Source organism: Bombina bombina, chromosome 3, assembly GCF_027579735.1.
Source record: "Bombina bombina isolate aBomBom1 chromosome 3, aBomBom1.pri, whole genome shotgun sequence".
Taxonomy (NCBI): domain Eukaryota; kingdom Metazoa; phylum Chordata; class Amphibia; order Anura; family Bombinatoridae; genus Bombina; species Bombina bombina.
This window is the reverse complement of record NC_069501.1, coordinates 986757041-986781488: the sequence shown is the minus strand read 5'-3', so window position 1 is coordinate 986781488 and position 24448 is coordinate 986757041. Positions and strand designations below refer to the sequence as shown.

General features: G+C 37.5%; 1 protein-coding gene across 3 annotated transcripts in view; it reads left to right on the top strand.

Annotated features, from left to right (window-relative positions):
* Nucleotides 1-23693, top strand: part of NABP2 (nucleic acid binding protein 2) — a 31864-nt gene extending 8171 nt beyond the window's left edge. For 2 of the 3 annotated variants that reach the window (XM_053708100.1, XM_053708101.1), the window contains exons 3-7: nucleotides 9327-9465; nucleotides 11360-11431; nucleotides 20090-20171; nucleotides 20258-20375; nucleotides 21774-23693. In XM_053708100.1, coding sequence (XP_053564075.1) covers nucleotides 9327-9465; nucleotides 11360-11431; nucleotides 20090-20171; nucleotides 20258-20375; nucleotides 21774-21955 — 593 coding nt within the window. In that variant the 3' untranslated portion in view covers nucleotides 21956-23693. The remainder of the gene's footprint in view (nucleotides 1-9326; nucleotides 9466-11359; nucleotides 11432-20089; nucleotides 20172-20257; nucleotides 20376-21773) is intronic. The other variant, XM_053708102.1, reaches the window with a different exon arrangement.
* The last annotated feature ends 755 nt before the right edge of the window (nucleotides 23694-24448 follow it).

Genomic DNA, 24448 nt, shown 5'->3' with positions numbered 1-24448 from the left:
GACAAGTTTCACAAAAAAGTATATCCTCAATGAAGTATGTGCACACATGGTAAAAGGGGGGGTCTTAGGGTGCCGCAAATGCATTTGAAAACATTCTGCTATGTCGGTTATCTCAGAGATTTCTATTTGAGCGCAATGTCTTCAAATTGAAATGATGGATTTGAAAGGAAGCCAGTGAGCGATACTGCTAAGGTAATGTATAGAATAGACACAATCAGAGAAACAGAAACACATCAAAAAAACTACAACTATAATAAATTCCAGAAACTGGTGAGTCTGCAAGTTATTGATAAAGTAAGGTAGTAACTAGTGTTTATCATAGAAAAGCTTCTGCCTTGAAAATAATCCCAATGTAAAATCCTGATTAATCTTAAAGGGACTGTTCATGATAGAACTCATTTAAATAGTGGCCAACCCTGTGACTAGTGTCACAATGAGGACAGGGCACTAAGTAAGTTATAGTGACATACAGTATCATTAAGGCATTAAAATAAAGGCTTCTATACTACTCTCTAGGTTTGCTTGACACATGCTAAATAACAGTATAACTGAGTTTCACAAGGATAAGGCAGGTCAGCTGATTTCTTCACAAGGATTTTCCACTTAAAGGGCCACTGTAAGTAAATATTTTCTATGCCTGTTACAAACTAACTACCCCAAATACGCTTTTTATCAATAGCATTTCATTAACATATCTCTACCGTATATCAGAAATCTTGTCTGCAAATTTAATTGTTTTCCAAACCCACTCCGTGGGTATCCTTTGCTCTGTACCAATCCGTTTACAATACCTAGGTTTCAAAATGGCGCTTTAAACACAAAGTTATTGGTTTAAGTATTTTGAACATGCAGTGCTGAAAATAGTGGGCAGGATAACGTGACATCATCGGCGAATAAAAGATATAACTTTTAGAACGTTATGAAACTTCGTTTTGGAGAAAATATAGGTCAGTAGGTTTTAATTAATGTTTATTAACTTTAATATGTTGTTTATCTTAAAAATTATAACAGAAAGTAATCATTTAAGGTGCTATAAACACACCTTTGTGTTAATGCCAGAGTTTAACAATCAAGCATTAATTTAAAAGGACAGTTTACCCAATTATTTTTAATTGAAAGTATAAGCATAAGAATGTGTTTATCATTTACATTTTCGTTATGTAATTTTTTTTTTTTTTTAAATACATTGGGCCAGATTAAAAGTAGAGCGTTATTTAAGGCTCCCGCGCTAACTCCGCTAGAAATAAGCTTTTTGCACATGTCAGATAGTGTTTGTATTACAAGTTGAAAGTAAAACGTTTCCGTTCGTGCGCAAACCTGATGCACGGAAAAAGCCGAACTTTGAATATTGTGCGTGCGTTAACATATTCCCCCATAAAAGTAAATGGAGCAAAAATAGGGGAGAACACATATTCTCAAGTGCACTTACTTGACAAGAAAATATGAATATGTCACGTTAGCAGAATATGTCTGATGGTATTTTGATACTAATATATATATATATATATATATATATATATATATATATATATATATATATATATATATATATATATATATATATACACATATACAAAATGCGGAAAGGGAACAGCACTCTCAGGCCGGACCGGGTACACATCCCATGACCCTGTAACATGCAAAGCCCTGGGTGCAAAACAGCACTCTTAGGAGGCTGCACCGTCCACAGAGCCACAGGCAGTTAACCCCAAATGGAAAAATTACAAAACAAATATGTAAGTTACTATAGCACACAGAGAAAAAGGGTGTGTGTACAAGCGCTAAGGTAATCCCCAAGCTGTATCCAAACAGAGATCCTAACCAACCTCCAAAAAATATGCACAAGTAGTAAGAAGTGAATACAGCGCCAACAAGAGGCCAAGGGATAAATATACTCACAGAGAGATAAAAGAAGATTATTTAATGAACCATGTTAAAAAGCCTCAGTAATAAAAGACTATATATAAAAAATGTAAAAAGCACATATAAATAAAATTACAAATACAGGAATATCTTACAGAAACGGCTCAAAGGGCCAAAGCTGATAATTATAATAAAAACAGAGGTAATAACAGGTGATCAGTGTGAGTGGTACACCAGAATAAGAGAGTATATACTAATAAAACAGAATTAGCCTAAGTACAACTGTAGCAAGTGCATCATGCAAGAAACTAATAAACAATAATACAAACAATAGTGTTCAAAATTAGTGTTACAAAAATAGTGTTCCAAAAAATAGAAAAATGCACTGCAGTGCAAAAAAAGGGGGGTAGCAAAATAATTGTATAGATACAATCAAATAGTGAGTGAGTGCAAATGGATATAAAAATGCTAGCTACTTAATCCAGTGAGGTTAAGCTATAATTAAATAAAATACACAATATGCAATAACATAAAAAATAAAATACACAATATGCAATAACATAAAAAAAAAAAAATATATAAAATATAATCCAAAAAAGTGTTCAAAAAGTTGATCAACAAATGTTAGTGAAGAACAAAAATAAGTCAATCAAAACTAAAAAATGGGTGATGAAAAGCAAGGTGAAAGTGAGGAAATTGATTCCTTCCAATGTTAGTTACTTTAACGGATCCAAATTCCTGAGTGTGGTTGCTGAAGTAGCTGATTGGATCCTAGCACCTGTCAGCTGCTCCTATGGTATCCTAAAAAGTGTCCCTGTAAAAAAAGAAATTCACAACATAGTGTATCCAATATGAGAATGAAGTAAAGATTAAAGTAATGCTTACCAATATGTCAACGCGTTTCTGCCCTCAAAAAAGGGCCTTTCTCAAGACTAGCAGTCTTGAGAAAGGCCCTTTTTTGAGGGCAGAAACGCGTTGACATATTGGTAAGCATTACTTTAATCTTTACTTCATTCTCATATTGGATACACTATGTTGTGAATTTCTTTTTTTACAGGGACACTTTTTAGGATACCATAGGAGCAGCTGACAGGTGCTAGGATCCAGTCAGCTACTTCAGCAACCACACTCAGGAATTTGGATCCGTTAAAGTAACTAACATTGGAAGGAATCAATTTCCTCACTTTCACCTTGCTTTTCATCACCCATTTTTTAGTTTTGATTGACTTATTTTTGTTCTTCACTAACATTTGTTGATCAACTTTTTGAACACTTTTTTGGATTATATTTTATATATTTTTTTTTTTATGTTATTGCATATTGTGTATTTTATTTTTTATGTTATTGCATATTGTGTATTTTATTTAATTATATCTTAACCTCACTGGATTAAGTAGCTAGCATTTTTATATCCATTTGCACTCACTCACTATTTGATTGTATCTATACAATTATTTTGCTACCCCCCTTTTTTTGCACTGCAGTGCATTTTTCTATTTTTTGGAACACTATTTTTGTAACACTAATTTTGAACACTATTGTTTGTATTATTGTTTATTAGTTTTTTGCATGATGCACTTGCTACAGTTGTACTTAGGCTAATTCTGTTTTATTAGTATATACTCTCTTATTCTGGTGTACCACTCACACTGATCACCTGTTATTACCTCTGTTTTTATTATAATTATCAGCTTTGGCCCTTTGAGCCGTTTCTGTAAGATATTCCTGTATTTGTAATTTTATTTATATGTGCTTTTTACATTTTTTATATATAGTCTTTTATTACTGAGGCTTTTTAACATGGTTCATTAAATAATCTTCTTTTATCTCTCTGTGAGTATATTTATCCCTTGGCCTCTTGTTGGCGCTGTATTCACTTCTTACTACTATAGCACACAGAGAAAGTCCAGCACTCACTTACAAGCTCTCAACTAATTTATTTAGACATGTATATATCTCTATGTTAAAGCCCTTTGCCTGCCTTTTTTTTTTCTTACACCTGAGACCTCATATCTTTGAGCCCTTTACAACTTTTTTGTGTAATTTTTTTAATGGAATATTTTTTATCAGATAGTGTTATTATGAGTGTAACTGTACTTTGCAATGCATTTTTATGTGTTTGTGACACTTTTTTTTTTCTTTTGCAAAAAACCCCCAAAAAACAGTTAACCAGAGCTCTGAGGATGCCCTATCCCAATGAGTGTTAACTTCAATTGCACTAAAGCAATTGCTTTTACTTTAAACTTGTAATACGAGCGCTACACGCGACACTCGCAAACAGACGCGATAAACCCCCTTTTCACTCTAGTGTAACTGTTAACGTGCCACTCATAATCTGGCCCATTGTCTTTTATATAGCTAACCTCTTCCCCATTAAAACGTTTCTATGCGCACAGTTAAGTAAACATGATACTTTCATGATTCGGACAGACCATGGAATTTTTTAACAACGTTACTATTTACGTCTGTGTCATTTGCTTTGTTCTTTGGGTATCCTTTGTTGAAAACCATATCTAGGTAGACTCAGGAGCAGCAATGCACTACTGGGTGCTAGCTGCTGAGTTCTGGCTGCAAAACATGTATACCTTTTGTCATTGGCTCACCTGATATCTCTTCTAGGCCACTTTGGGACAGATATTTGCAATTTAAGTCTTGAGAAGCCTTCTATGTGCTCCATCTGTTTCCAGAATTGGAAAACCATTCATTTTAAAATTGCAGGATAAGATGGCAAAATAAATATTAAAACCTTATATAGCAAGTTTGGTTTTTTTTTTTTTTTTTTTTTTTTTTTTTTACTACACCTAATGAAACATTTTATATTAAAATCACAGTGTTTACTGTCCCTCAAAAAGAGACCAAAGTCTAAAGGATTTTTTAGGGGGCTTCTATTATCATTTTCATATTGTTCTCTAGGTAAGTTATGTTAAAGAGCACATACAGATCGACTCCGTTTCAGTTTTCAAGCAATAATAAAATTCTATGTTAGAGTATTTTGTTTTTATACTTTCATGTCCTTTTGCATTTGCTTTTTATCATTTAATTAGGTATCCAAAATTATTATACATTTTCAGTTGAGTTTTCTATTTATTTATTTGTTATTATTTTCTGTAGTTTGTAAATGTGTGTGTATGTGGACTTGCTTCCACCTTTACATGTACATGTTACAGATAACAGACCACTGGCCCAGGTACTTACTGTCTTCAAGTTTACAGCAGCATCCGGACCAAGTACTGGAACTACAACCCCCACAATCCTCTGCTTCCTAATGCTGCTATTGAGCACATCAATTTATATTTATCAAACTTTATATCTCAACAACCACTAATTGTCCGTCCGTCCCAAAATCTTTTTTGTTTCTCTTCAAAACATAATTAAAAAAACAAAAAAAATCAATCAATTTATACACTTTCCTGTCACTGAGGGTGCTTTTTTGATCTTTAAATGGCATATTCACCTATGCTCTTTGATCTAACAAAAACACTTTCTGATTAACAACGATAAATCAAATTATTTGTTAACACTTAAAACACAACAGCACATTAACTATATTAAATTACAAAAAATATCTAAAAAAAATCTGGTACCCCTATGTTTGTCAGGTTGCTTATATGGGGTGTCTTAGCCTTGTAATCTGAAAGTACTGCTATATTAGTATGATAAGTATTGCTTCAAACTTGAGGAAGACAGGAAACTCTCAAAAGCTTGCATTTTAATACAGATTGCTAATCCAATAAAAAGCATTGCTACTTAAAGCAATACACTGTGTCAATCAAATATAGATTTGACTAATAAATGTTTACAATGTGTACAATAATCAAGAATGTGGTGAAGCTAGAGCCTAGGAAAAAAAGGTTGGTTCAGATAGAAGTTGAACATGTAATGTTAAACAACTTTCAAATTTAATTCTGTATACTTTGTTGAAGAGTAAACCAGGGTGGATTTGATTTTAAATCACGGTTTTCATTTTTAGAATAATAACTTTTCAGATAATTTTTCCAGTTATATCAGACCGTTACTGATTCAGTTATATATCATTAGATACAGTATGTATAGATAGATCATTGAAATGAATGAAATTATTGGGAGGTGTGAGCTATCTCCAGTTTAATATGTTAATCATTCATATTTGATCAACTTTTCAGCTGTACTTTATTAGAAGGAGAACAATAACCATTACCTTAACAATAAAAATTTAAATAAATAGTTTTTTTTTAACTAACGAAAAATAACCATTACCTTAATAACAATTTAAATAGTTTTATTTAACTTAAAGGGACACTAAACCGTGATAAAAACTAATCTCCAATTGCAAGATGAATATATTTTAACAATATTTGTAATTGGCTTTGTGTTTACAATTTCTCGCGTTTGTTATATACCTTACTTTGAAAATTAATTGTTTTCCGAACCCACTTCTGGCTAGTCTTTCTCATTCTCCAATCGTGACCAATAACCTAGGTTATGAAGATGGCGGACAGATGTTGCTTTGCGCATGCGCGATATTCCCGACTCGTCATAGCATACATCACACAGCATCAAGCATTACTACAACACCATTCTAAGGCTAAGTGTGGCAACATATGCGCATGCGCAAGACAGCGGGTCGCAATGCGCATGCGTTGACTGACGTAACATATGCGCATGCTCGAGACAGTGGGTCGCAATGTGCATGCGTTAAGGGACGAAATTAACATTTAATGATATGCAATAGATCGCATTACAATTGCCGATGGAGTTTGCTATGGAACGGCCCATAAAAGAGGGTTGGATTAAATGACGTCACCATGAAAATATAACATATCATTTTATAGTAATATGAACTATCGTTTTGCTGTAAGAGTCGGTAATTTTGCCAATATAAACGTTTGTGATTAGAAAAGTATGGTAAGGTTGTGCCTACAATATTAAAGTTTTGGAATCCTTTAAACAATAACATATTTCATTTTAATGTTTGCCCCTCCCTCCTCACACATAGGTCCTTATGCAGATTGATTCCACTCCAAGCAATCTTCTATTCATTGAGCTTCTTGAAACTTAGTATGGGTTGATTCTGTTTTAACTGTTTTCCAGTTTACTTCTCTTATATAATTTGCTTTGTTTCTTGGTATCCATTGTTGTAAAGTATACATAGGTAGGCCTAGAAGCAATGCACTACTGTGAGCTAGCTGCTTGTCACTGTCTCACCCAATGTTTACAGCTAGGCCCCAGTAGAGCATTGCTATCCTTCAACAAAGGATGGCAAAATAATGAAACAAATTTGATAATAGATTTAATTCTGAAATCTGAAAATGATATGCTCTATCTGAAACCCAAAAGTTTTCTTTCATGATTATGTCCTTTAAGGTCTATTTCTCATCTCTGTATGTTTATTTTATAACAGTTTTGCTGTAAAGAAGGGGCATGTTATTTCTGCAGACACAAATACACCAACAAACTACAAAACCCATTATATGTGATAATATCTTCTAGATAGAAAAATGACCCACAAGTATCTTACAGAAACCTCTGGGAGAATATGACATTGTGAATACATTAATGCAATTCACCAAAAAACGTATACATTACAGCCATGAATATACAGCATCTTGCTTTAGAATTAAAAACAAATCTATATTTCAGGATGAATAAGCTTTAGATTATAATGTATTTTAAATAAAAGCTACCATTACTTCCTCAAAAACCATTGTAGTTAAAAAAAAATCCTATTTAAATTTAAAAAAAAATCTAATGTGTTAAAAAAAAAATCTGTGATTTATCCACCCAGGAGTAGACCTAATGCTCTTCGGTCTCCCTAAGAGTAAAAGGGGCAACCAGGCATGGCCTTCTTGCACCCCCAACATTTCTATAACTGTTGATAATTCAATCATTACCCCTACCCCGCACGCCCGATGTCTTGGGGTCACACTTGACTCAGATCTTTCCTTCACTCCTCACATTCAGTCCTTGGCTAAAGCCTGCCGCTTCCACCTTAAAAACATTGCTAAAATTAGACATTTCCTTACACAAGATACAACCAAGATTTTAATCCACTCTCTCATCCTTTCCCGCCTCGACTACTGCAACTCCGTCTTCTCTGGTCTACCTAGCTGCCGCATAGCTCCTTTACAATCTATTATGAATGCCTCTGCCAGGCTCATCTTCCTTACTCGTCGCTCTTCATCTGCTGCACCTCTCTGCCAATCCCTTCACTGGCTTCCTTTTGCCTCTAGGATTAAACATAAAATCCTCACCCTGACATATAAACCTCTCAACTGCACTGCTCCCCCCTACATCTCAGAACTTGTCTCTAGATACTCTCCCTCCCTTCCCCTTCGATCAGCTCAGGATCTCCTCCTCTCTTGTTACTTCCTCACATTCACGTTTACAGGACTTCTCCAGATTGGCCCCCATCTTGTGGAATTCCCTGCCTCGCTCCATAAGACTCTCTCCCCTAGTTTTAACAGCTTCAAGCACTAAAAACTCTACTATTCAGGGATGCTTACAACCAACACTAACCTTTCCTAACTCCATTGCTTTCCCCTTGAACCCCTTAGAATGTAAGCCTATGGGCCCAGCTGTTTACAGATCGCTTCATAAGAGCCGACTACAACAGTGCAATTCTCGGCAGGGCCCTCTACCCACTTGACCCCTACAAAAGCTATCCTGTACACCGACTATGTTTACAGCACTGCGGAATCTGTTGGCGCTCTACAAATACCTGATAATAATAATGCAACTGCACCTCTCTGACGAGGCCCATAGAGGATGAAACGTACTTTTGGGGTTTGTTGTTTTCCCTTGTTCAATCGAGATTTGCCTGGTATTTTGGCGCTGCACTATAATTTGGCAGGGTCAGACTGATTGCTACAGGAAATGTTACCTTTGTGAAAGGCATAGTGTGCAGAAAGAGATTGTACCCTGGGGGTAAGGAGGGACTAAGCAAGGACGTTTTTCTAGCTTCTGGTATAAGCCCAGTTGAGTGCATCCCTCTGTTTTTCTGTAGGCTGATAGGAGCTCAGAAACTTGCATGCGTCTTTAGCAGTCTATGACACAACACTGCAAACTCTCTGAGAAGATGTGGTGTTTGAATATTGGTTTACGGGCTTTCACAGGATATGTGTGTATGCTGCAGAAAATAAACAGTAATGACTTTTAGTAGAAGCATGTTTGCTAGTGGAAGTATATTGTAAAAATGCTTCTATTTCAAATTGAAATGCACCCATGCACATTTCATTTTTGACCTTGCTATCCCTTTAACAAAAGATATCAAGAGAACTAAGCAAACTTGATGATAAAAGTAATTTTGGAAAATTGTTTAAAAGCTCTCTGCAATTCCTTTAACGCATTTCAAAAACCTGTCTATATTGTATAATTTATTGTTCAGAAATGCGTTTGGTAATTTCTGTGTGTATCAGTGAGATATATCTGCTATATACAGGGATCATGTCTGTACTTATGAACTGCTGTTCCTTCTCTTTTTATAGGCAGAGTAACCAAGACAAAGGATGGGCATGAGGTTCGAACCTGTAAAGTGGCTGACAAAACTGGCAGCATCAACATCTCTGTTTGGGACGACGTAGGGAACTTAATCCAACCTGGAGACATCATCCGTCTCACTAAAGGGTAGGATGATATGTAGTATAATGCACACAACCGCAGACCGTGAACAGTTAGAATTAAATTCCATCTCCGCAGCAATAAGATTTACAGATGTGATCATCTTGTATAGAATGGACATTTCTTAATGAAATGCGCATAGAGCATTTTACTAGTGTCCCCTATTAACTACGTGTTTAACCCTAGCTAAGGGATTAAATACCACAGCGGAACTGCAGCTGAGCCGGCGCTGAGCAGGACAGTGATTAGTGGCTATTTGCATATCTCGCTCCTTGCTCACTGGCTGTGTCACACCTGAGAAGGACTTTGCAGGGGTTAAACATTGTCCATATGTTCCATTGTAACACAATGATAAAATACTCTTAACAAATAAGAGCATGTTTTTAATGTGCTGGATGTCAATTTAAGAATCTCGAGTATATGAGTAAAATGGAAATTTATCATAGAATAATTTTACCAATGTTCCAAAACAAACATACCTTATACTCCATCACGTACTACTCTGAAAAGTATGTTAGACTTTGCACAACCTTTCATTTTCCCCAAGCCACCTTACATATTCTCTTGAAATTATCACTTTGCTTACCAGCCTCCTCTCCATGAAGTCTGACATTCTCCATCCTTCAGGTGACCCCTAAAGCAAACTAGTTTAAAGGGACAGTGTACACCAGAATTTTTATTGTTTAAAAAGATTGAAAATCCCTTAATTACCCATTCCCTAGTTTTGCATAACCAACAGTTATATTAACATACTTTTTTCCTCTGTAAATTAACTTGTATATAAACTTCTGCAGACTGCACCCTTATTTTAGTTCTTTTGACAGACTTGCATTTCGGTGCTGACTCCTAGGTAACTCCATGAGTGTGAGCACAATGTTATCTATATGGCAGTCATGAACTAATGCCTTCTAGTGGTGAAAAACTGTCAAAATGCATTCAGATAAGAGGCGGCCTTCAAGGACTAAGACATTAGCATATGAGCCTACCTAGATTTAGCTTTCAACTAAGAATACCAAGAGAACAAAGCAACATTGGTGATAAAAGTAAATTGGAAACTTGTTTAAAATGACATACCCTATCTGAATCATGAAACTTTATTTTGGACTAGATTGTCCCTTTAATGTATTCATCTTAGCCTAATACTCTGTCAACCAATCTCTCAAATGTTCTGCCAGCATCCAACTACCCAGAAGTACTTCCCCTAGTCATAATAAGAGAATGATCTGCATCAAGAGTTTTCCTCAAATATTTACTCTGCCATTCAATTTTTTATTTAATAATATTAATAGAGATAAAAGGTTAACAATCCTAACCGCTCAGGATTAGAACAGTATTAAAGATCAAGTGCCACAGATCCCCACCATTTTAAAGACGTCATTTTAAGAGTACATTTCTGAGATCTATGTAACACAAACATTACTTGAAGGACTAAATAAATGCTAAATAGAATTATTTATTTAAATCGATGGTTAGCCTGAGAAGAATATGCAGTTATATTTAAAAAAATAATAATAATTGTTAAAGTATTGAAAAAAAAGGAGTGTTGTGTTTTTAAAGTCCATAAACGGGTTGTAACCTAGCTTTCCTTTATCTAATCTCTTTCTGCTGAGACCAATCAGGGACAGCTGTACATGAGTCACTAGAATGTGCAACCAATGGCTGTGTTGGAATATAGCAGTGTTAAGTCTATAGTCTGTAACTATCATCTAAAATGTTTAATTATTTAGTGTTCCTGTTAAAAGTATAACATGCTTAATGTCTCTTATGTAAGAGCTGTAAAGCAAGAGTTGTTTTTTTTTTTGTGTGTATATTTTGTTATCTGGTGACATGGCTCATACCTTGTGTAATATGTTTTTTGTTTTTCCTATAGTTTTAATGTTTACTTCTTTCCTTTTTGCAGATATGCATCTGTATTTAAAGGTTGCTTAACTTTATATACAGGACGAGGAGGTGACCTACAGAAGATTGGAGAGTATGAACTTGCATAGAGCTTCTGGAAGTCACATCCGTAGCTTAAGAGAGACAAACATCCTAAAATTCATATTAATTGACAATTGCAAATGCAAAATAACCCACCCAGCAAAACCGTTTCATAATAAACTTACAGAGACTTCATCTACACTACACTACAATGAGTGGTGGATAGACACATGTAGAGAACAAATATAGTCAGACCAGATACAATGCCGTACCAGTATTAATCATTCCAGTCAATTAAAATAGCTGTGCATAGTCTGTCATGTTTTTTGTGCGGTTTTCAGAATTGAAGCTATTCCAATTTGCTTGGTAACCATTAGAAAACCTAGTTATTTGACTGTGTAATCTCCATCAGTACTTTGCACTGAAAGAATTTAACGTTTGAGCACTTTTTCTCCAACATTGTGTCCGGTCCAAAACTTGTGGGAATATTCTCTTCCCCAACAGGAAATGGCAAAGAGCACAGCAAAAGCTGTCCATATAGTCCCTCCCAGGCTCCGCCCACCCCAGTCATTCTCTTTGCCGCTGAACAAGCAGCATCTCCACGGAGATGGTGAAGAGTATGTGGTGATTAGTTGTAGTTTTTTATTCTACTATCAAGAGTTTGTTATTTTAAAATAGTGCTGGTATGTACTATTTACTCTGAAACAGAAAAAGATGAAGAGTTCTGTTTGTGAGAGGAATATGATTTTAGCAGCAGTAACTAAAATCGTTTGCTGTTTCCACATAGGACTGTTGAGATGAGATAACTTCAGTTGGGGGAAACAGTTGGCAGACTTTTCTGCTTAAGGTATGACTAGGCATATTTCTAACAAGACTGTGTAATGCTGGAAGGCTGTCATTTCCCCTCATGGGGACCGGTAAGCCATTTTCTTAGTCTCAAACAGAATAAAGGGCTTAATATGGGCTATAAAACTGGTAGACACTTTTATGGGCTAGATCGATTGCTTTATTTGGGCATTTTATACAGCTTTATGTTGAAATTCACACTTTATAAACTTTGGGGAACGTTTTTTTTACGTCAGGCACTGGTTTAGACACCTTCCCAGTCAGGAAGGGCCTTCTCTGTAGTAGGCAGAGCCTCATTTTCGCGCCATTATTGCGCAGTTACTTTTGAGAGCAGGACATGCAGCTGCATGTGTGTGGGTCTGAAAGTAGTTGAAGAGGTTCCTAGAAGGCTTCATTTGGTATCGTATACCCCCCTGGGTTTGGTAAAGTCGCAGCAAAGGCTGTAGCTGGGACTGTAGAGGGGTTAAAACTGTAACCGGCTCCGGTTTCCTCATTTTAAGGGTTAAAGGTCTGGGGTGCAATGCTTTGAATGCTTTAAGACACTGTGGTGAAAATTTGGTTAAATTTGAACAATTCCTTCATAGTTTTTCACATATTCAGTAATAAAGTGTGCCCTGTTTAAAATTTAAAGAGACAGTAACGGTTTTGTTTTAAAACGGTTTTTGTACTTTATTGACAAGTTTAAGCTTGTTTAACATGTCTGTGCCTTCAGATAAGCTATGTTCTATATGTATGGAAGCCAATGTGTCTCCCCCTTCAAAATTGTGTGATAATTGTGCCATAGCGTCCAAACAAAGTAAGTACAGTACTGCCACAGATAATAAAGTTGCCCAAGATGATTCATCAGATGAAGGGAGTAGACATAGTTCTACATCATCTCCTTCTGTGTCTACACCAGTTTTGCCCACGCAGGAGACCCCTAGTACTTCTAGCGCGCCAATGCTTGTTACTATGCAACAATTGACGGCAGTAATGGATAACTCCATAGCAAATATTTTATCCAAAATGCCTGCATTTCAGAGAAAGCGCAATTGCTCTCTTTTAAACACTGTAGAGCAGGAGGGCGCTGATGATAATTGCTCTGTCATACCCTCACACCAATCTGAAGTGGCCATGAGGGAGGTTTTGTCAGATGGGGAAATTTCTGATTCAGGTAGAATTTCTCAACAGGCAGAACCTGATGTTGTGACATTTAAATTAGAGCATCTCCGTGCACTGCTTAAGGAGGTGCTATCTACTCTGGATGATTGTGACAACCTGGTCATTCCAGAAAAATTGTGCAAGATGGACAAGTTCCTAGAGGTTCCGGTGCACCCCGACGCTTTTCCTATACCCAAGCGGGTGGCGGACATAGTGAATAAGGAGTGGGAGAAGCCTGGCATACCTTTTGTCCCCCCTCCTATATTTAAGAAATTATTTCCTATGGTTGACCCCAGAAAGGACTTATGGCAGACAGTCCCTAAGGTCGAGGGGGCAGTTTCTACACTAGCCAAGCGCACTACTATTCCTATCGAGGATAATTGCGCTTTCAAAGATCCTATGGATAAAAAATTGGAGGGTTTGCTTAAAAAGATTTTTGTACAGCAAGGTTACCTCCTGCAACCTATTTCGTGCATTATTCCTGTCACTACAGCAGCGTGGTTCTGGTTCGAGGAACTAGAAAAGTCGCTCAGTAGAGAGACTCCGTACGAGGAGGTTATGGACAGAATTCACGCACTTAAGTTAGCTAATTCCTTTATTTTAGATGCCGCTTTGCAGTTAGCAAGATTAGCGGCGAAAAATTCAGGGTTTGCAATTGTGGCGCGCAGAGCGCTCTGGCTAAAGTCTTGGTCAGCGGATGTATCTTCCAAGACAAAATTGCTTAATATCCCTTTCAAGGGTAAAACCCTTTTTGGGCCAGATTTGAAAGAGATTATCTCAGATATCACTGGGGGTAAGGGCCACGCCCTTCCACAAGATAGGCCTTTCAAGGCCAAGAATAAGTCTAATTTTCGTTCCTTTCGCAATTTCAGGAACGGACCGGCCTCCAACTCTGCAGCCTCTAGACAAGAGGGTAATGCTTCACAAACCAAACCAGCTTGGAAACCGATGCAAGGCTGGAACAAGGGTAAGCAGGCCAAGAAGCCTGCTGCTGCTACCAAAACAGCATGAAGGAGTAGCCCCCGATCTGGAACCGGATCTAGTAGGGGGCAGACTCTCTCTCTTTGCTCAGGCTTGGGCAAGAGATGTTCAGGACCCCTGGGCACTAGAAATAGTTTCTCAGGGTTATCTTCTGGAATTCAAGGAACTACCCCCAAGGGGAAGGTTCCACATGTCTCACTTATCTTCAAACCAAATAAAGAGATAGGCATTCTTACATTGTGTAGAAGACCTGTTAAAAATGGGAGTGATACACCCAGTTCCAACCGTGGAACAAGGAATGGGTTTTTACTCAAATCTGTTTGTAGTTCCCAAAAAAGAGGGAACTTTCAGACCAATTCTGGATTTAAAGATCCTAAACAAATTTCTCAGAGTGCCATCGTTCAAAATGGAAACTATTCGAACGATTTTACCTACAATCCAGGAGGGTCAATTTATGACTACCGTGGATCTAAAGGATGCGTATCTACATATTCCTATCCACAAAGATCATCATCAGTTCCTAAGGTTCGCCTTTCTGGACAAACATTACCAGTTTGTGGCTCTCCCATTCGGGCTAGCCACTGCTCCAAGGATTTTCACAAAGGTACTCGGGTCCCTTCTAGCGGTTCTAAGACCAAGGGGCATTGCAGTGGCACCTTACTTGGACGACATTCTGATACAAGCGTCGTCTCTTTCAAAGGCAAAGGCTCACACAGACATCGTTCTGGCCTTTCTCAGATCTCACGGATGGAAAGTGAACATAGAAAAAAGTTCCCTGTCTCCGTCGACAAGAGTTCCTTTCTTGGGGACAATAATAGATTCTTTAGAAATGAAGATTTTCCTGACAGATGTCAGAAAGTCAAAACTTCTAAACGCTTGTCAAGTTCTTCACTCTGTTCCACGACCTTCCATAGCTCAGTGCATGGAAGTAGTAGGGTTGATGGTTGCAGCAATGGACATAGTTCCTTTTGCTCGAATTCATCTAAGACCATTACAACTGTGCATGCTGAAACAGTGGAATGGGGACTATACAGACTTGTCTCCAGTGATTCAAGTAGATCAGAAGACGAGAGACTCACTCCGTTGGTGGCTAACCCAGGATCACCTGTCCCAGGAAATGAGCTTCCGCAGACCAGAGTGGGTCATCGTCATGACCGACGCCAGTCTAGTGGGCTGGGGCGCGGCCTGGGACTCCCTGAAAGCTCAGGGGCTATGGTCTCGGGAAGAGTCTCTTCTCCCGATAAACATTCTGGAACTGAGAGCGATATTCAATACTCTCAGGGCTTGGCCTCAACTAGCAAAGGCCAGATTCATAAGATTCCAATCAGACAACATGACGACTGTTGCTTACATCAACCATCAGGGGGGGACAAGGAGTTCCCTGGCGATGAGAGAAGTGACCAAAATCATAAAATGGGCGGAGGATCACTCCTGCCACCTATCTGCGATCCACATCCCAGGAGTGGAAAACTGGGAGGCGGATTATCTGAGTCGTCAGACATTCCATCCGGGGGAGTGGGAGTGAGATATTTGCCCAGTTGACTCAATTATGGGGCATTCCAGACATGGATCTGATGGCGTCTCGTCAGAACTTCAAGGTTCCTTGCTACAGGTCCAGATCCATGGATCCCAAGGCGACTCTAGTGGATGCATTAGTAGCGCCTTGGACCTTCAACCTAGCTTATGTGTTTCCACCGTTTCCTCTCATTCCCAGGCTGGTAGCCAGGATCAAGCAGGAGAGGGCCTCGGTGATCTTGATAGCTCCTGCGTGGCCACGCAGGACTTGGTATGCAGACCTGGTGAATATGTCATCGGCTCCACCATGGAAGCTACCTTTGAGACAGGATCTTCTAGTACAAGGTCCATTCGAACATCCAAATCTAGTTTCCCTCCAGCTAACGGCTTGGAAATTGAACGCTTGATTTTATCTAAGCGTGGGTTTTCGGATTCTGTAATAGATACTCTGGTACCAGCCAGAAAACCTGTAACTAGAAAAATTTACCATAAAATATGGAAAAGATCTATCTGTTGGTGTGAATCCAAGGGATTCTCATGGAGTAAGATCAAAATTCCTAGGATCCTTTCCTTTCTACAAGAAGGTTTGGATAAGGGATTATCAGCAAGTTCTCTAAAGGGACAGATTTCTGCTTTATCTGTCTTGTTACACAAACGACTGGCAGCAGTGCCTGATGTTCAAGCTTTTGTTCAGGCTTTGGTCAGGATCAAGCCTGTTTACAGACCTTTGACTCCTCCCTGGAGTCTGAATTTAGTTCTTTCAGTTCTTCAAGGGGTTCCGTTTGAACCTATACATTCCATAGATATCAAGATGTTATCTTGGAAAGTTCTGTTTTTGGTTGCTATTTCTTCTGCTAGAAGAGTTTCTGAGTTTTCTGCTTTGCAGTGTAATCCCCCCTATCTGGTGTTCTATTCAGATAAGGTTGTTTTGCGTACTAAACCTGGTTTCCTTCCAAAGGTTGTTTCCAACAAGAATATTAACCAGGAAATAGTTGTGCCTTCTTTGTGTCCGAATCCAGTTTCAAAGAAGGAACGTTTGTTACACAATTTAGATGTAGTTCTATTTAGAAGCAACAAAGGATTTCAGACAAACGTCTTCTCTGTTTGTCGTTTATTCTGGCAAGAGGAGAGGTCAAAAAGCTACTGCTACCTCTCTTTCCTTTTGGCTAAAAAGCATCATCCGATTGGCTTACGAGACTGCCGGACGGCAGCCTCCTGAACGCATCACAGCTCACTCTACTAGGGCTGTGGCTTCCACATGGGCCTTCAAGAACGAGGCTTCTGTTGATCAGATATGTAAGGCAGCGACTTGGTCTTCCCTGCACACTTTTGCCATATTCTACAAATTTGATACTTTTGCTTTTTCGGAGGCTATTTTTGGGAGAAAGGTTTTGCAAGCTGTGGTGCCTTCTGTTTAGGTAACCTGGATGACGCCGTGGACCGGACACACCAATGTTGGAGAAAACAGAATTTATGCTTACCTGATAAATTACTTTCTCCAACGGTGTGTCCGGTCCACGGCCCGCCCTGGTTTTTTAATCAGGTTTGATGAATTTCTTTCTTTAACTACAGTCACCACGGCACCTTATGGTTTCTCCTGTTTTTTCTCCTGTCCGTCGGTCGAATGACTGGGGTGGGCGGAGCCTGGGAGGGACTATATGGACAGCTTTTGCTGTGCTCTTTGCCATTTCCTGTTGGGGAAGAGAATATTCCCACAAGTTATGGATGACGCCGTGGACCGGACACACCGTTGGAGAAAGTAATTTATCAGGTAAGCATAAATTCTGTTTTTGCACTCTTTCTGGACTCTTCTTTTTTTAATAACCTTAAAATGTGAAAACCCACTTGGCCTGTTTTGAACAGCATATCATGTTCACAAGGCAGTGCTGTGCATTATTTTTTTTACATGATGATAAACGTGATTGTTTCTTGGTTGAATAAAATTCTAGAAATGTAACTCCTTGTGCTTTTTAAACTAGAAATCGTGTACATAACTAAAATAAGACCATCAAACTGTTCATTTATAAATAGTTATATTTCATAAAATGATATGACATTTTAATTTGCCTGCTTGACATGAATTGATACAATTTGGCTTATTGAAAATGTTTTTTTTTCTTTAATCCCTTAAGGGCAGGCTATCTTTTGCACAAATAGGGCAGTGAGGTGCGCAGAAGAAATGCTGTCTGCGAGACCCACGCTGTTAAAACCCTGGAAGACCCTTATGACAGGCGACGTACAGGGTACCCCCTAAAACTGCAATTTTATATTGCAGTGGATGTTATGCATTAACTCTCTCTGAGGTAGAAACAGATAATGCAGTTTTACATAATAAATCTCCCCCTTTCCAGAGTGATATGCAGGGTTTTGCACCTAAACCAATTTTACATCAGATTGTATGACTAGTTATTCAGTCAGCCAATTATATACACTGTGTTGCCACTTCTTACCATGAGTGCTGCCATTATGCAACCTAGGTTACACTGTAGGTATCTGAAAGAGAGTTGCTGCACATATGCAAACTGGTCATGAGTGGAATGTAGTGAAGGATAGATTTCAGCATGGCAGCACCCATGACGAGAGGGAGGCAGGGTATAACCTTAATTATATGCTTATAAAATGTATTTACGGCTATATTACAAGTGGTGCGCTAATAAGCAATATCGCAACCTCGCTAAGTAACATGCATATTACAAGCTGACAGTAAACCGTTGTGCTCGAGCGCAAGCAAAAACTAAGCTCAAAGTATTAGCGTGACTGGAGACCAAGGGTAAATTGTAAGGGTTAAAAAAAAAAATCACAAACACATTAAAATAAACAATTGCACTCATATATAGACTTTCTGATAATACAATTCACATGAGTATTAGTAAAAATGTTTTATAAGGGTTAAAAGAGATATTGCCGACGAGGTATTAGACTGGAAAAGGCTATGTTGTACGTATGTATGTATGTATGTATGTGTATATATATATACATATATATATATATATATATATATGTGTGTGTATATGTATGTGTATATATATATATATATATATATATATATATATATATATATATATATATATATATATCCAAATATGAATCCGCCCTCCTGGTACAGTCACCTGTGTAAGCACTGAAAATGAATAATTAACAATGAACAGTGATATCACAGGATTTTCCGAAACAGGTCAAATTTCTTGACATTTTGGGGAATACAATCCCCTTCTTCAGAACAAACCAAAGTGGGGCTATCTTGTGTTTGGGCAATACAGTCACTTCCGGTGGTGCGATCACTTGTATATCCTGGCTGCAAGCTCCTAGTATCTTACTCACTGGTGACAGGGATACCATGTAAATTGTAGTGAGTATACAGTATAGAGCTCATTTTATACCAAGTTATGTATTTGTTTGATCTGTATTACTATACACGGCTTTGTAACACCGGACCGGCAGTGCCCTGATGTAGTACTTCCGGTTTTGCGATTTTCACATGTTGCTCCAATCCGGTCTATGTTGAAACTCTGAGGGGAGGAGGTAAACACTTAATTTTTCACCCTATTTAGGAAAATCCTGTGATATCACTGTTCATTGTTAAAATTTATATATATATATATATATATATATATATATATATATATATATATATATATATATATAAAGTACATTTGTATGTGTAAATATGTATGTATGTGCGTAGAAGAAAATGTTCTTTGTATTTTTAAATATATATATATATATATATATATATATATATATATATATATATATATATATATATATATATATATATATTCCTATAGATATTTATTTCTATATATCTGTTTAAAAAAATAAATAGAAAATGTTCTATTTGAAGAACATTGGAATATAAAGTATTCATAACTACCTTCGGCTTTAGCGCTGTTGGTCTAATGAGGTGTCAGGATAGCGCGTGAATGATAAGTGTTAGATTTTTTTTGTTTTGTTTTTTACAGTGCGCCCTGTTAAAGTCTATGGGAAGAAGTTAACGTAGTCGCGATATCCGAAGTCCGGAATTTAACGAAAACCCTTGCGCGCTAACTTTTACTTTCAGCTTGTAATATGCACGATAACCTGCCCGGGTAGTTTTTTACTTTTGAATGTAGTTAGAGCGTAAGCAAAAAAATATTTAACATGCCACTTGTAATCTGGCCCTTAGTGAAAATTTGTTTAGAAAAAATTAGAAACTGTCTGTTTTTATAAAGTTTATTTTCTGTTCAAGGTTTTGTATGGTTTACTCAGAGGTCCCCAACTTTAGTGAGCCAAACCCTGAATATGTGGCCCAGCAATCCCAAAACAAGCAGGTAGATGTGCATTTTTATTTTATCCCATGGTGTGTGAGGATTGGAACTGCTTTTCTTTAACAATATATATTTTTCTCTTTTTACAGGCACAGGCAGAGAACGTGACTGGATCAGCAAATCACAGCTCATCCAACAACCAGACTCCTCCAGGTAAAGATGAGTCAACCCCAGCTGTCTTGTCTGTGAAGTTAACATTTACTGACTGTAAGTTATTTAGTCAAGAAATATTCTGCAATATAAATTACCACTTACTATCATTTACATACCTTGGCTCTAACCTTGTATTAGCACGCTCTCAGGTGCCTCCTTTTTCTGCCTTATTATACTTTACAGATACTGGGATTTGTTCTACACTTTGACTAATCACACTCTTTCCTCTAATGGAAAAACTAATCTACCAGGGTTCACTTTGTTCCTTTTTGACATTCAGAAGGGATATCTCTGTCTGACGGTCTCTCTATATCCATTCCTTTTGCGTAATCTTAAGTAGTGGATCACTACTTATAGTCTACTTAGTGTAGAGCATTTGAGGGTGTCTTCAAAATATATTAATGGTTTATTTTTTACCAATATCCACAGTAGGCGCCCACCCAAGGTCAATGGCGGCCTATATCACATTCCTGATGAGAATAGTAGTTTGGTAATGTGGACTCTGATTGGCTATATTGCTTGCAGCCTAACTTTTAAAAGTAAACATAAAAGCATTGTCAAACTATTTTACTGTATAACAGATAATGTCATGATTTCAAGTTGGGAATTGGTATTTTTTGGAAATACTAGAGGACGTTTTCTACCATATGGCCTTCCAGCTGAAGTGATAAGAACAAATACAGTAATACAGTAATACAACACTGATCAATGTTTTATCATATCTTGATGCCTAAAAATGTTGTAACGTGATTTACAAAGAGCATGCATGCTGGTGCTATTGTCGTACAGCATTTGTTGGCAAAATAAATTGCTGCCCGTGGATTGTGTGGTTGTGGAGAGTAGCTGTGCATTCATTATTGACAATGAAAAGCTATTACAGACAATGTGTTATTGGTTTCTTAGGATTTGTTGCAATTCCTCTGTATTAATTTGGGAAACACTTCTGAAATGGAATCTATGAATCATCCATGCTATGCATAGCGCAATCATAAAGTTTCATTTATTTTTATAAGGTAATGGGCAAATGTGACTTTTGGCTGTCTCAAACTTTATCTTATTATTGTGGATGCTTAAGTGTTTAATGTTAAATGTAATAGTTGAGTATTCAATGTTAAATCCTTTTAATGCCGATGTTAAATATTATACTTTCCCAGTTGGACTAAAAGCTCTTCAAAAATAAGAATTCCCTATTAGGGTAGAAATGTTTTTCATGGCTACTGCAGTATGTACTATTTTGGTTTTATATTCTTTATTGAAAATAGAAGCTGAGTAGGTTCGCTCTAACTTTAAAGCATTCAATACATTTATCAAAAACAGATATATTAAACTTCAAATTGGTGTACTGGTGTTTTCAAGCAGCTAACAAAAGCATTATCTAGCGTTGCAAAATAGGAGGATACTACAATAATGGCAGGGCAAATGTATTCATTTGTTTTCCCATCTAATTTTCAGCTTCTGATCTGCCCAATGGAAATGGCAATAATAGCTCAGGACCTGCCACACACCAGCCTCTGCCGCCTCCCCCTCATCAGACCAGTGGCCGCATAACCCGAAGCCAACCCAACCACTCTCTCACTGGTGCCCCCAACCCAGTGAGCAATGGCAAAGAGACAAGGCGCTCAGGAAAAAGATAGCAGCAACAATTTACCTTTACAGTTAAAACCAGCTCTTGATCATTTTTACCAGACAAAACCAGACTTCACCATGTTTGTAAGACAGACTTTAGTTGGGTTTTGGTAACGTTATGCAAGGACTTTATTGCATTGCACAGTATGAAAGACAAAAACATTTATGGAAACTTGAAGACTTAACAGCTATTCTGAATCACTGTAGACTCTGTCATATGTAGATCAATGGAAAATCCGGTATGGCCAAAGTCAAAATGAAGGCAGCCTTGAACGATTACTGTGAATTAAGAATTGGCGCCCATGTTTTTCAAGGAGAATCTAGACTGATTCTTAGAGTGATGAAGCCATGTTTACTCACAAAGCTGCCTGCTGATAAACAAGTTAATTGAATAATTTAGTACACCCAGAATTCTAACACTGGTGAAAAACACAGTGAATCGAAGAGGTAAACTGAATATATTAAGGTTAGAACTTTGCCAAATATATTAAGCTTATGTGGTGTTTTAGTGTGCTCTAATTTTAACTATAAAAAGGTTGGAGAATATAATATGGAAAGACAGGTGGATATATAGTTCCGTGCTATACTATTAATAATAATAATGGTTTACTTCAGGTCTTTAAAAGTGCTACATTTTATAGCGGTAGTTTGGGATTGCGCTTGTGTGCAACACTTAACTCACCACTTGTAATACAAGCACAAAAAGGGCGTTAATAGTAATCCCTATACTATCCTTTAACTAAAAGAAAATGTCTCATCTTAGGATGGTTTGGATAAAATATATAGCCATTTTCTTGTAATGTGCATGGTTGCACTATAAAAAGGTTGGAGAATATAATATGGAGAAGACAGGTGGACATTTTCTGCTCTAGATAAACATAGTGCCACTACATGATAGTACAGCCTACATTAAAGGGATATTCCAGCCAAAATTGGAAACCACATGGGTGCATTTTGATATTGAGCAGAAGCAATTTTGTAATATATATGCATTAGCAAAAATGCTTCTCATAAAAGCTATCGCTGTTTCAAAAGTGTATTTAGGTATGCACCGTGCACCAGCATTTTAAACACAGTACTTGCTCAGAGAGCCTAAGATGCTTGTACCATCTGGTAATGACTCTATTTGTTAATTGCTGACATGATACAAGCCCCAGTGATGATCTGAGCAGCTGCCTTATTTAAAATGTGGGTGCAGTGACAATATCTAGCTATGCTTCACATGCACGTGCAGAGAAAAATGTTAACACTAAAACAGTGATAACTTTTACTAGAAGCATTTTTGCTAATACATGTATATTGCAAATATCTTTCTATGCAAAGATGTAATTAATCTATGTGCATTAAGATTTTGACTGGAATGTCCCTTTAACCCCTTGGCTGACAGACGAGTTAAAGTGAAGTCTATGCCAAACAGGGATGCAGACAAATAATAAGAATTTATTAGAAAACCAATTTGGTTTTGTATTTTTTATGAGCAGAAGTGCAAACTCTTTTATTGAGCAATTCAGTGATACACTAACCACTGTGACTGAACCATTTTAAGACCCCTGACTAAATTGACGTATTTAAACCATACAAGCAGTAATACCAATGTAAATTTTTGGATTAAGTGCTTTGGTCTATTTTTTTATGAATGAGTAGAGTGAATGAAATAATAATAAGAATGGGAAAATGCACTAATTTAAAAAAATATGTAGGTGCTATATTTGCATAACAATTATCATTAAACTTACAGCCCTGCAACTTCTGTTTTACATTATTTTCCCTTTAGTAACATTTTTTCTTTTTTTTTGTTTGAGGTAAGGAGATTATGTAGAGCAACCACAGTGCACAGTATATAACCTTTCAGGGGATACCTGGGATCTACACAAAACATGGATTTTACCTAGAAGGCACTTAATATTTTAGTGCAGTTAAATAATTTTAGAACTAAAATGTACCTTGTCAACCTGCATGCTCCCTATATAGGGCTAGATTACAAGTGTTGTGCGTTTGCGAGAAGGGGTTTATCGCGGGTCTTTGTGCGCGTATTACGAGTTGAAAGTATACGTGTTTGCTTGAGCTTAATTGAATTTAACACACGCCAGGGCTCAACAAAAAAGTTGCACAAAATACATCAAAATTATATTTAAAAGTACAGTTACCTTCATAAGAACACTGTCAAATAAATAAATAAAAAATAAAATAAAAAAATATATCCTAAATAATAAAAGGCCAAGTGTGTTTGTCCGAAGATGTCATGCGCAGTAGAGACTGCGCGCAAAGACAAACACACCTGGCCTTCCAACTGACCTGGCGTCTGGTGGAGTGGGCATGGCCGGGCGGGTGCAACATGGGCTTGGCCGGACGTGACGTGGGCAGGGGCGGACGTGGCGCGGATGGGGCCAGGCGTGACACGGGCGGAGCTGGGCGGGGCCAGATGTCGGGCTGCCGAGAGACAGAGAGCTCTAAAGAGGGGGGATAGAGAGAACAGAAGAGGGTGAATAGAGAGAGCAGAA